This window comes from Dipodomys merriami, unplaced genomic scaffold (genome assembly GCF_024711535.1).
Source record: "Dipodomys merriami isolate MVZ:Mamm:240054 unplaced genomic scaffold, mDipMer1.0.p SCAF_407, whole genome shotgun sequence".
NCBI lineage: Eukaryota > Metazoa > Chordata > Mammalia > Rodentia > Heteromyidae > Dipodomys > Dipodomys merriami.
Window position 1 is genome coordinate 507882 of NW_027205682.1, and position 12997 is coordinate 520878.

General features: G+C 40.0%; 1 protein-coding gene across 1 annotated transcript in view; it reads left to right on the plus strand.

Annotated features, from left to right (window-relative positions):
• The window catches only part of LOC138806739 (zinc finger protein 25-like), a 79341-nt gene that overhangs the window by 21969 nt on the left and 44375 nt on the right, over window positions 1–12997 (plus strand). The window contains exon 7 of the mRNA XM_069992085.1: window positions 11249–11400. Within this exon, the coding sequence (XP_069848186.1) occupies window positions 11249–11400 (152 nt within the window). The remainder of the gene's footprint in view (window positions 1–11248; window positions 11401–12997) is intronic.

Consider the following 12997-nt stretch of genomic DNA (forward strand, 5'->3'; position numbering starts at 1 on the left):
ATAAAGAGAGATTCATCATTGTCCTTGTCTCAGTCTGTTCCATTATCATCCCATTGCCCTTCCAGAGCACTGTTGGTGTTGTGGCTGTCCTAAAACAGTGGTAGAGTGCTTACTTAACCTGCATGAAGCCCTGGTTCAAGTCCTCAGTACCACATACATAGAAAAAGACAAATGTGAATTTGTGGCTCCAGGAGTAGGGTGCTAGTTTTGAGCAAAATTTTAGGGACAGTGTCCAGGCACTGAGTTCAAGCCCCAAGGCTGGGACATAAAAGAAAAGAAATGCAAGATAGGTGCAGGTGCCTCATGTCTTTAATCCTAGCTATTCAAAAGGCTGAAACCTGAGGATCGCAGTCCAAAGTCAGCCTGGGCAGCATTGTCTGTGAGACACTTATCTCCAATAAAAACCAGAAAAACAGAATTGGTGCTTTAGCTCACAATGTAGAGCACTTGACTTGAGCTGAAGGGCTGAGGGATGGTTCCTAGGCTCACAGTTCAAGTGGCATGACCCAAAACAAAACAAAACAAAACAAAAGGGTATAAGAATAAAGAAATTCATCACAAATGTAGGCTTGAACAATGAAAACTATATTTCAGGGATGGGAAGGTGGTTCAGTGGTAGAGTGCTTGCCTTGCATGCATGAGGCCCTGGGTTCGTTTCCTCAGCACCACATAAGCAGAATAAGCCAGATGTGGCACTGTGGCTTAAGTGGTAGAGCACTAGCCTTGAACCGAAGAGCCAAGGAACAGTACATAGGCCCAGACTTCAGGACCCATGACTACCCCCCCCCCCAAAAAAAAAAAGAGGGGTGGGAAGGTGGCTCAGTGGTAGAGCGCTTGCCTTGCATGCATGAGGTCCTGGGTTTGATTCTTCAGCACCACATAAACTAAAATAATAAAGGTGGAAGAGGCGCTGTGGCTCAAGTGCTGGAGCGCCATCCTTGAGCTGAAGAGCTGAGGGACAGAGCCCAGGTCGAGAGTTCAGGCCCCACGGCTGGACCCCCTCCCCCCAACAAAAAGATAAAGAAAAGAAAACTACATTTCACAGGTACTCTTGGGAGCACCCCAGTTTTTACCTGATCCTTATCTCTTTGTGTCTCAGGAATCAAGTTTTAGGGAGGATTTTTTTTTTGGTCCTGAGGCTAGAACTCTGGGCCTGAGCACTTGTCCCTCAGCTCTTCAGCTCAAGGTGAGTGCTCTACCACTTGAGCCACAGCCCCATTTCCCAGGAATTTAGTTTTAAAGAATGAAATTATTTTTTCTTCATATTGTTAGAGGTGCTTTTAAGTTGAAGTCTATACATTCAAATATGCTCTTTGATTCCCATTTTCATGAGGAATATTTCTGGTCCAAAATAGAGACATGGAGAACCCTTACACTAAAATCAAACGTGAAAGTTTTCAATCCAGTGTTTCCCAATTATTTTTTATGGAAGAGATTACAAAATATCACAATAAACACCGAAGAGACAAGTGTAGGTTCTCTGATAAGAGAGAGGGAGACTGTTGCAGACCCTGAGGTGCCTGCCAGGAGCAGACAAAATGTGAACAAAGGCTTCAGGGCCATTGACTCCCACCCTCAGGCCTGCAAGTCCTTGCCCTTTCTTGGTTTGAGGAAGTGTGTTCTAGCTTTTGTCCTGGGGCTTTAACTGACAGGAGGCTTGTGTGGAAAAGATGTATTGAAATAAAATGAGGAAAGATGTGTGCTGTTTGCACTTTTGGGCACAGTGGGTCTAGACCAATATTACGCACGAATTTGAGAAATATAGCAGAATTGTGCCATCAGCCATCTCTCTGTCTCCTTAATTATCATACCATTGGCTCTCAGAGCCTTGCTTGTGTTCTGATGGGATTGTGGCAGGAGACAAAGATTTACTGCATACTTTAATGGTTAAGGTCTGAGAAGACTAGTCTGAGGTCCCCTAGATATGTAGCCTAAAGCTACTGAGAGGAACTGTTAGGATCAGAGAAGAGGTAAGAATTCTAAAGAGATTTTCACATGCAAAATGAAAAGACAAAAGCAGACTGGTTTGCAAGTGATTAAGCTTCACATCAACATAGCCTAGCCTAAACTTTACTCTTCTATCTCTCCTGCATTCATCCTGACCCCCCTCACCACTATCTCTGTGAAGGGAAATGGAGGTGGTGTGCCTGGTTCATAAGAATCCCTGTGTGGGAACTTTTCACTAGTTACCTGAAGAAAGTATTAAAGGAAATGCAAATAGAGCACAGCAAATGCTCACAGATAGTGCACAAGCTCTGAGTTCAAGCCATAGGACCAACAACAGAAGAAAACATAAAATCCTTAAATGAAATGCAAAATTCAGAAAAGAACAAAAACTCATTTGATTTAATAGATACAATTGGAGAGTTTCTGGAAAATTAATTGTTAGCTTTTGTGAAATCCAAATCACCAGAAGTATTATTCTGCATATTTACCTAACAATCTCACTATTTTATGCCAGTGTATACATTACAGCAATGGGAAGTGACCCAGGTATAAGTTTAGTGGCTGTGAATACCTTTGTAAAGTAGGAGGGGATGTATTAAAAGAAATTTAAGACAAAACAGAGATGTAATTTACATTCAGCAGAAGGCAGGCATTGATAAACAGAAAGGTATAAGCAACGCAGTCACATAACCTCAATTTCATCATTAGAACTAAGAATCAAAAAGCCAATGTAGCCAATTCTCCCCATATATATCCATTTTCTGGTTGGTCTTATGTATTTCAAGAGGAAACAGTGGTTTTCAAGAAACTGAACTTAACTTCCACAGCAGGGAGAGAAAAGTCCCAATGCACACAAGCACACTTGTTCCCAGGTATGTAGGAGGGTGGCACCGAGCATTGTGGGAATTGTAGTCTCCATGGAGGATATTTTCTTTGAAAGTCCTGGGTTGTTTTTGTTTTTTGGAGGGTGGAGGTGGGGCAGAAGATGCTTTTGCACATGCGTCTCCCCGCCCAAAATGGGCGTTTTAAGTCTGCGTCTTCCGGATTCTTTTCCTTTGCCTTGCCCCTGGAAGTGCTCAGAAATACAGTTTTGCCTTCCATAGGTGTGAGCCAGGAGCCCTGCACCCCGCTCTGTGCAGTGGAGCTTGGGAGCTGTAACTTGAAGGAATCTCAGGCTTTGGAACTGATGTCAGGTAGGAATTGTGTGATTGCTGCAGGAGTCTCCCCTCCACGGGTTTCTATTTGTTTTTCTGTTTCTGTTTGTTTGGTGGGGGGTGAACTCTGGGCCTGCAAGCAGCATTCCGGAGCTCCTCAGCTCAGAGGGAGAGCTTGATACTTGAGCCAAAGCGCCTACTTCCCTCTCCATACTTTTCTCCAGTATGGAGTTGATAATTTGCTTGAGGTTCAAATGTTTGAGAGCAAGCTGGGTGATTGTCCAGACCAGGAGAGCCCAAGAATTGTGCATTTGTACTCCAAGACCAAGTGATTCTTCTATTAACTCGTGACTTTATATGCTTTGCCTAGGTGTAAGAGGAGTACAGGAAGAATTCTAGTGAAATTGTGAGGTGTGTGCCTGCCTTGAGTCCTCTTACATTGAAGTTGTATTTGGGGCTTCTGTGATTTTTCTCCTAGAGATATTTTAATCTGTTTGGCTTGAGGTTTTAATCTCCTGGCTTGAGTTCACAAGCGTTTGTATTCGACTCTGTTTCTAGAGACAGTTGTACATGCGATATTGGAGTAGTGAGTGCTGGTCCTGTATTTTTAGGAATGAAGCCTAGCAATGTTTGAAGCAGAGCACCCTATGAATAGGAATCTCCATCCTAAATGGACAGACCTTGTCAATTCTGAGAAGCCCTAAAGGAAAGAAGCAGAAAAGCACAGGAAGGGAAGATGTTGCTAGCTTCCTTTGCCTTATGCAAAAATTTTTGCTACTTCCCTGAGCACCAGATTCACGTGGTACTCTTTCCTACACCACTGTCAATCACTTTGTGTTGTTGCAAGAGTAAACTAATTTCTAGGTGGCGTGATGAGGAATAAGCTAGAGCATAGTTATGAGAGGGTACCTGAGGCTGTGGTTTGGGATGGTGGGGTAATTGTTATGACTGAAAGTATCTATTCTTGTAGTAATCCCTAATCTTGTTTTTGCTAATTTATTCATCCTGTTAACACTGTTATTTTTAGTATGTAATCATGCAAACTTACATTAATTGTGCCATCTATTGATTTGCTAATGCTAGCTCTAATCAGTTGGTTATGCCTGGTAGTACAGAAAGTGTTGGTCTGGGACATGTGGCCTAAAAAGAAAATTCACAGAAGAAAATTTGAGGCAATATGTCTTACTCAATATTGTATGCTTTGTAGTTGTTACTTATCTTCAGGTGTGTCACGCCTATATCGATTATTTTGTGTTGTATCTTTAGGATGGCCAAGGTTCTTCGCATGACTGTTTAGGGAAATGAACGTTAGGGACTTCTCAAACCTCGATTACCTCATCTTTACTCAAGGCCCTTTGGACAAAGCATTTTAAATGGCAAATTGCTAATCATTGCATATGTGTGCAATGGTTAGAGTGAAATGTGCCATTTGACACCCATTATTGTAATAGTATAACATAAGAAATATATTCTTTTTTTTTTTTTTTTGTCAGTCATGGGGCTTGAACTCTAGTCCTGGGCGCTGTCCCTCAGCTCTTCAGCTCAAGGCGAGCGCTCTACCACTTGAGCTACAGCAGTTTTCTGGTGGTTTATTGGAGATAGGAGTCTGATGGTCTCTCCTGCCCTGGCTGGCTTTGAACCGCGATCCTCAGATCTCAGCCTCCTGAGTAGCTAGGATTACAGGCATGAGCCACCAGCGCCCGGTAGAAATATATTCTATATACATTTTTCTATCTAATTTTGGGTGAAAATTACTGATTTACATCATACATGCTTTCCATGGTGTTTAAATATGTGAATGAATGAGGTAGAACACAAAATCCAATGGATTCCTAGGAAACTTTTGCATTAAAAAAGCAGTTCATGGGCTGGAAAGTTGGCTTAGTGGTAGAGTACTTACCTTGCATGCATGAGGCCCTGGGCTCGATTCCTCAGCACCACATAATCAGAAAAGGCTGGAAGTGGTGCTGTGGCTCAAGTGGTAGAGCACTAGCCTTGAGCTGAAGAGCTGAGGGACAGCACCCAGGCACAGAGTTCAGGCACCAGGACTGGCAAAAAAAAAAAAAAAAAGGAAAAAAAAGCAGTTCATACATCCTGAAGTATATTCAGTAATAAGGAATGACTTTTAGTGGAAATATATGTTTCTGCTCTCAATTATTCAATAATTTCAGTGGGAACTTTCATTTTTTCCAATTTAGTGTGTACATAAATATATAAATTAGTAGGTTTAATAATATCTATCTATCAGGAAATGGGCTGGATTTGTGTTTATTAGACACTTTAATACTCTGCCTAAGACATTAAAAATTCTTTGCTTATAAGAAGGCTTTACGTTTTCACAATAAAAATAAATAAAAATTAAAAAAAGAAGGATTTACAGTTTTCCAGTCCATGTATCATGTTTGCCAGAGGAAATTCTGGGCCCAAAATCTCACAGATTCATTTCTGAATGCATCATTTCCCTTAAATCCCAGCCATGCTTCCAGAATCTTCTGCTCATTGTCAGCAGCAAGAAAGAATGAATGGATCTCTGGTGAGTTAATTTTTTTTTATTTTTCATTTGTTTTCCATTCCACTATATCACCCTAATGATGTCCAAGAATTAAAAACAATACCAACCACACAGATTCAACCTCAGGAACATATTCAAAAATCGGATAAAGAAGGCTTGTAAATTAGCAGATAAAGATTGCTTGTAGGTTTAGCAGATTGAATGGTTATATTCTAAGTTGAATTCAGATTGGTTTCAGAATGGTTGCATAAAATGTAGTCACATCTGTTATGTGATGTAATGACACCGAGCAGGTTACTTCTCATGGAAGGTGAAGGATAGATTGCCACCTGATCACTTCCTCATGAGTAACATTAAACTATCTCAATAAAATTTTCCTGGAATTGCTGAAATAGTGTGGTCATGCACAGCTTCGTGTTTTCTTAAGGAATGATTAACCTATATGTACTTAAATTACTCTCCATATATACTTCTTGCACTGCTTCATGGTCTTGGTCTTACTAGAAACTTAGCCTATATTTGTTGCTAAGCTTTATGGTCTTTCTACACATTCCTGTTTGTTTTCTAAAGCATTCTCACAAGATTTCTTTCCTCTATTTTCTCTCTCCATTTTTGATTTTCTACTCACTAGTGTTGGTTATTTTTCTTACTCTCTCTTTGTATCTATCTTTTATCATTTTTTTCTTTTTTCAATCCCTCTTTCCTCCATATGTGTCTCAGTTGTTTCTTCAAATGATCTATCTGGAAGTAGATTTTCTTAGTGATCAGCTTTATGTTGCTGACATGGCTCTTAGGATTGACATTTTTCTTACCCATAATATAGGAAAATTATTGCCTAGAGAGTTCTACAGGATTCCAGAAACAAAGAAAATTAGAGAAACACAAAAACATAAACAGATTTAGGGGAAACCAGGGTTTCGAAGGCGCTTTGGCACTTTGTCCCTGGGCGCCAGCAAGCTAGCATAGTTCCTTGAGTTCACACAGGGAAGATTAGCATTCATAACATGCAAAATTGAAGTATCTATATTAATAGTACAATCAGAGCCACAACAGGTTGTGAGGAAAACATGTTTCCTTATTCTCCTGAGACAGAAGACTGGCTTCAAGAGAAAATGCAGACATGGAGTTCACCTTACCTAGCTTTCAAGGTGAACAGCAGCTCAGTTTCAGATGCTATCTTTCCAACAGTATGGAAAAGGCCTGTACTCCAGTCTCTTAACCCTCTCCAGAATTCTCTTTTAACCCTTCTGCCGCCAACTCTCAGTTTTCTCAGTGGTGTCAGGCTGGAATTCCAACATCTCAAACCTTTTCCCCTTCAGCTCAACTTCAGAGTTCCCTACAGAAAAGTACTTCCTTCTACCAATTGATACACTACAAGAAAATCTGTTTTCTCCAGATTTTGTGTTGGTCTAACTTCATTTGATGTGGTATTCAGTTTTGTTTTTCCTTCCCACTACTGTTGAATATTTTAATTCACTGCCAGTATAAGATTGGAACTAGTGTTGAAAAAAAAATAATACAGTGACGAGTTGTTCTCTATTAGAAATATCACTTGTCACAACATCTCACAGATGTTTGCTCACTAATTGATTTTGATCTCTGAGGTATTTCACTATTAACTAACACAAGTGAAAATATAACCTTAGAGATCTACTGGAGAAAGGACTCAGGAATATGTAACACATTTAAGCATTTGGTCGTATTTATCATTTTTGTCATCTTGAGTGTTCCTTGAGCCTCTCTATATTTGCCTTCACCTTCCGTGAAGGGCTATTAAAATGAAAACCTTGTAAGGAACATTTTTTTCCCTCCACCTTTATTTTGTATTGTAGAATGTAGGCAAAGTTTACAAAATTTCATGGTAGCAGTTCTTTTTTACATGGGAAGGAAATATCAGGGTATCTATGACCATATTTCAATATTTAGCATTTAAACCAAACATGTTAAACCACGGATATTTTTATGTGGAAACTCAATTAAATCTTATAAGGGCCTAATCAATCATTAGTTACTTTCTGGAGTACTGATACTATTTTTTTTTTAATATTCATGTGGACACTGCTTTTCATAGATCTAGCAATGTTCTATGTTCTGTATTCCATGTGATATCCTGAATGTGTGCTGCTTACTTTTGAGAGTACTTGTTAATAGAAGGTCTAAATAGGATTTATGGTGAAGCAGTATGTGTAAATGCAGGAAAAATATTGGTTTAATTCATTTTTACCCTGGTATGTACTGAAATTTTTATCAGAAATGATAATATAATTTTTCAGACACCTCCTTAGACTTAATGTTATCATGCCAGATTATTGTCTCCTTAGAGTTTTTATCTTGTCTCTATTGCTAGCAGCAGAAATGTGTTTGCATGCATTATGGAAACTGTAATTTTTTATTGGTCTTGGGGCTTGAATTCTGGGTCTGGTTGTTTTCCCTCAGCTCTTCAGGTTAAGGTGAGTGCTACCACTTGAGTGACAGTGCTACTTTCATTTTCTGGTGGTTTATTGGAGATAAGTGTCTCATGGACATTCCTGCCTGGGCTGGCCTTCAACCTTGATCCTCAGACCTCAGCCTCCTGAATAGCTAGGATTACAGGCATAAGCCACCAGCGCCCTGCAAATCTGTGTATTTTAATGACCAGGTTTATGTATTGTCAAATATTTCTAGTTTGGTATTTAATTTTCCCAGTGAATAGTTAACAAAGCTAGCTGCAAACATTGTATGTAAGACAAAAGCATACATGCAGCATAATGAAATTCCAGGTTGGAATTCTTATAACCCAGGTCTGATTTCTTGATGGAAATGTGCCATTACAGAAGCTGATGTCATTTGATGATGTGGCTGTGTACTTCACCTGGAAGGAGTGGCAGGATCTGGATCCTGGTCAGAGGACCCTTCATAGAGATGTAATGCTGGAAACCTATAGCAACCTCATGTCCTTGGGTGAGCAAAGGTCACTTTTATTTGGAAGATCAAGTGCTTTTATTTTAGTAGACATTAGACTATTTATGTTCTTTTGGGAGAAGATTCCAGTCTATTCCCATGTAAAAAACTGCTAGTATATAAGCCAGTCGAATTTGAGTCTGATAGCTTGGTGTTGTTTGTCTTTTACACTAGTGCTTGAGCCACAATTCTATTTTCACTTTTGTTTTGGGGTATATTCTGAGTTTCCGTGCCCAGGTGGGTTCCAAGCCTGCCTCTTCTGATCTCACCTCCTAACTGTAGGATTACAGGTGTAAGCATTTGGACCATTACAATTTCTTAAAAAAAAAAAAAAAAAAGATTAGAGGCCATGGGAAGTGTTATTTTTTTCTAAGGGAAACTTCAACTTCATTATATGTAACACAAGAGTTAATTTTATTCTCGTTCTTTAAGAAGGCAAATCAATAGTTGGACAGAAGTTCTAAGCTATGATCCACTAATAGGAGACTGACTTCCCAGACTTGGGTAATTATTATAGGTGGATCTACAGTCTAGAATAGAACATACATTACTACTTACAGTATGCTCTGGAAATCATTAAGTAAAAGTGTGTATTTGTAAGCCAAACCTGCTACAGGGTTTAGTGCTTCAGGCTACCAATCCTAGATACTCTGGAGGCTGACATCTGAAGGTTTCAATTTGAAACCAGCAGCTGTAGAAAAATGACCATGAGACTCTTATCTCCAATAAACCATTCAAAAACTAGAAATGTAGCCACGACTCAAACTAGTAGAATGCTAGATTTTAGCAAAAGAGCTGAGTTCAAGCCACACAGTTGGCAAAATAAACACAAAGCTGGATGCTACTCCACCATGGAGCTGTTAACAATTGAGAAACCATGGGCTGGGAAGGTGGCTCAGTGGCAGAGGAATTGCCTTCCATGCATGAGGCCCTGTGTTGGATTCCTCAGCACCACATAAGCAGAAAAAAAAAAAAAGCCAGAATTGGCTATGTGGCTCATGTGATACAGTGCTAGCCTTGAGCTGATGATCTGCCCGACAGTGCCCAGAACCAGAGTTTAGGCCCCAGAACTGGACCCCCAACCCCCAAAAAACAATTGAGGAACCAGATTTAGGAGCAACCTTGTGAACAGGATGTCTGCGACCTTACGTTAATGATGACCCAGCAAGAGCAATAATTCTCCAGTATTTCTTAATCATAGGACACTGTGTTCCTAAACCTAAATTGATTGTGATGCTGGAACAAGGTGCAGATCCATGGAGAAGAGAAGCCTCAGACAAGAATTTTACAGGTGAGTTAAAGCATCTTGAATGGTGATGATGGGTCCAGAGCCCAGTTGGTCTGTTTATCTTGAGCTGTACAGAGTGATAGTATTCCTAGTGCCCCTGAGTCATGTGTGGCAGGGAACTAGGTGATCCTTTGTCTCAAGGAATTGTCAATCCAGAATTCACATGGAGGCAAACTGGCTTTGGTGTGCTAATGTATTTAATGTTAGCAATTCTTTGTCTGTAGAGAAGTCATTCTTTTTTTTTTTTGTCGGTCGTGGGACTTGAACTCTGGGCCTGGGTGCTGTCCCTCAGCTCTTCAGCTCAAGGCGCGTGCTCTACCACTTGACCTACAGTGCCACTTCCGGTTTTCTGGTGGTTTATTGGAGATAGGAGTCTCACGGTCTCTCCTGCCCGGGCTGGCTTTGAACCGCGATCCTCAGATCTCAGCCTCCTGAGTAGGTAGGATTACAGGCATGAGCCACCACTGCCCGGCAGAAGTCATTGTTAAAGAGAAAAAGACAATAAGAAATGTACAAAAGGAGATCTCATTTTCTTTTAAACTAGTATTATGCAGGTAGGAGGAAAATAGGAGAGTGGTAGTGCTGCTATTCTCTCATCAGGACAATAGCTTATGAGTTGTGATGGGCATAGAGTGAGATTCAGAATGGAAGCATTAAGAGTACGTTGATGAATAATTTCAGTAAATATTTCCTAGAAAAAAATAGAAAAATCTGAAATACACAAAAACATTATTTTCCATTGTAAAATATCAGTACTATATTCATAGTTAGTACGTTGCAGAGAAAAGTTTATATTCTGCATAAAACAATGCTTTGATAGTTGAAAATCTTGTAACAGTTAAAATGTGAGAAAATACCTTTACAGTAAGGAATTTATGGATCTCATTTATGTTTTTGTCTATTTTTCTGTTATGCATTTTAGATGTCCCACAAATGGAGGATGTGATTAGCACCTGTCAGGAGAGTCACAATAAGTATCTCTCTGAAGTAGCAATCATGAATAGTAACCCAGAGGAGGAAAAAGTGAGACTTATAAGAAGTTTTAATTTGAGCTCAAAACAGAAGTCAGAACTGATTAAGAATAATGGGAACTCCTTAGAGATGAGGACAGAAAAGGTCACTGGGTGTCAGAACATGGGTGTTTTCAGTGAACCTGGTAAGATGTGTGCTGTACATAGTCCCCAGGTGTCTTCTGTAGTTGAAGAATATAAACAATGTAAAAGGTCTTTCATTGAGAAGACACACCCTATTGTCCCTCAGAGAACACACACAGGAGAGAAACCATATGAAAGTAAAATGTGTGGAAAGATTTACACCAGTAAGGCAGATCTTACTGTCCATCAGAGAACACACACAAAAGAGAAACATTTTGAATGTAACATTTGTGGCAAGTCTTTCACCTGCAAGGCATATCTTACTGACCACCAGAGAACACACACAGGAGAGAAACCTTATGAATGTAACATGTGTGGAAAGTCTTTCACCAAGAAGTCAGACCTTACTGTACACCAGAGAACACACACAGGAGAGAAACCTTATGAATGTAATATGTGTGGAAAGTCTTTCACCCAGAAGCTAAACTTTACTGTCCATGAGAGAACACACACAGGAGGGAAACTTTATGAATGCAACGTGTGTGGAAAGTCTTTCACCCAGAAGCTGCACTTTACTGTCCACCAGGGAACACACACAGGAGATAAACCTTATGAATGTAACATGTGTGGAAAGTCTTTCACCAATAAGTCAAACCTTACTGTCCACCAGAGAACACATGCAGGAAAGAAACCTTATGAATGTAACGTGTGTGGAAAGTCTTTCACCCAGAAGCTAAACTTTACTGTCCATGAGAGAACACACACAGGAGGGAAACTTTATGAATGCAACGTGTGTGGAAAGTCTTTCACCAAGAAGTCATACCTCACTGCCCATCAGAAAACACACAGGAAAGAAACCTTATGAATCTCATATGTGTGGAAAGTATTTCAGCCAAGATGTATACGTTACTGTCAACCAGAGAGCACACACAGGAGAGAAATTTTATGAATGTAAGCTATGTGGAAAGTCTTTCACCCAGAACATACAACTTTCTGTCCATCAGAAAAAAACCCACCAGAGAGAAATGTTATGTATGTAGCAGGCATGGAAATTCTTTCACCTGGAAGGCACAACTTAACCTCCATCACAGAACACAAGGAGAGAAACTTTATGAATGCAACCAGTGTGGAAAGACCTGGAGGTCACAGCTTAACACACATAAGTTGATTCACACAAATGAAATAACTTAGGATTTTACCAAATGGGAAAGTCTTTGACTTGTAAGACACAGCTCAGGGTTCATCATAAAACACACAAAACACAGAGACACACAGACACACACACACCCTCACAAACAAAGAGGAGAGAAATCCTATGTAGGAAAAATAAACAGAAAGGTTTTCAAGAAAAAGTCCTACCTCAGTTTGCATCAGAGAACCGACACAGGCGAGAATATACAAATGTAACAATTGTGGAAAGTCCTTTACCAAGTATTCATGGATCCAAGTTCATAGGAGGCACACAGCGGAGTAATCTTAAAAATATTACAAATGTGAATAAGGGAAACCATGGGACCTATTATTTGCAATATCTATTATATGTATGAGTCAAGCAGAAAAGGTCAGATAATGTGGTGTTAGGAAAATGAACCCTTAGCTATGTATTTAAATGTTTTTTTTTTTTTTTGTCGGTGGTGAGGCTTGAACTCTGAGCTTGGGTGTTGTCCCTCAGCTCTTCAGCTCAAGGCGAGTGCTCTACCACTTGAACCACAGTGCCACTTCTGGTTTTCTGGTGGTTTATTGGAGATGGGAGTCTCACGGTGTCTCCTGCCCGGGCTGGCTTGGAACCTCGATCCTCAGATCTCAGCCTCCTGAGTAGCTAGGATTACAGGAATGAGCCACCAGTGCCCAGCTGTTTTTTTCTTTTCTTTCATGCATTTCTTTCTAATGCATTTATAAGATTATTTCTTTGTTGCTTTGTATGTCCCTCCCCCACAGTATAATTCCTGCTTTTACTATATTTGATGTCAGTATAATTTGTGGAGGAGAAGGGGGAAAACAAGTCATTTAAGCATACAAGTGGACCTGTTGCAACAATGAGAAGTACAAGTTGTCAAGTCGA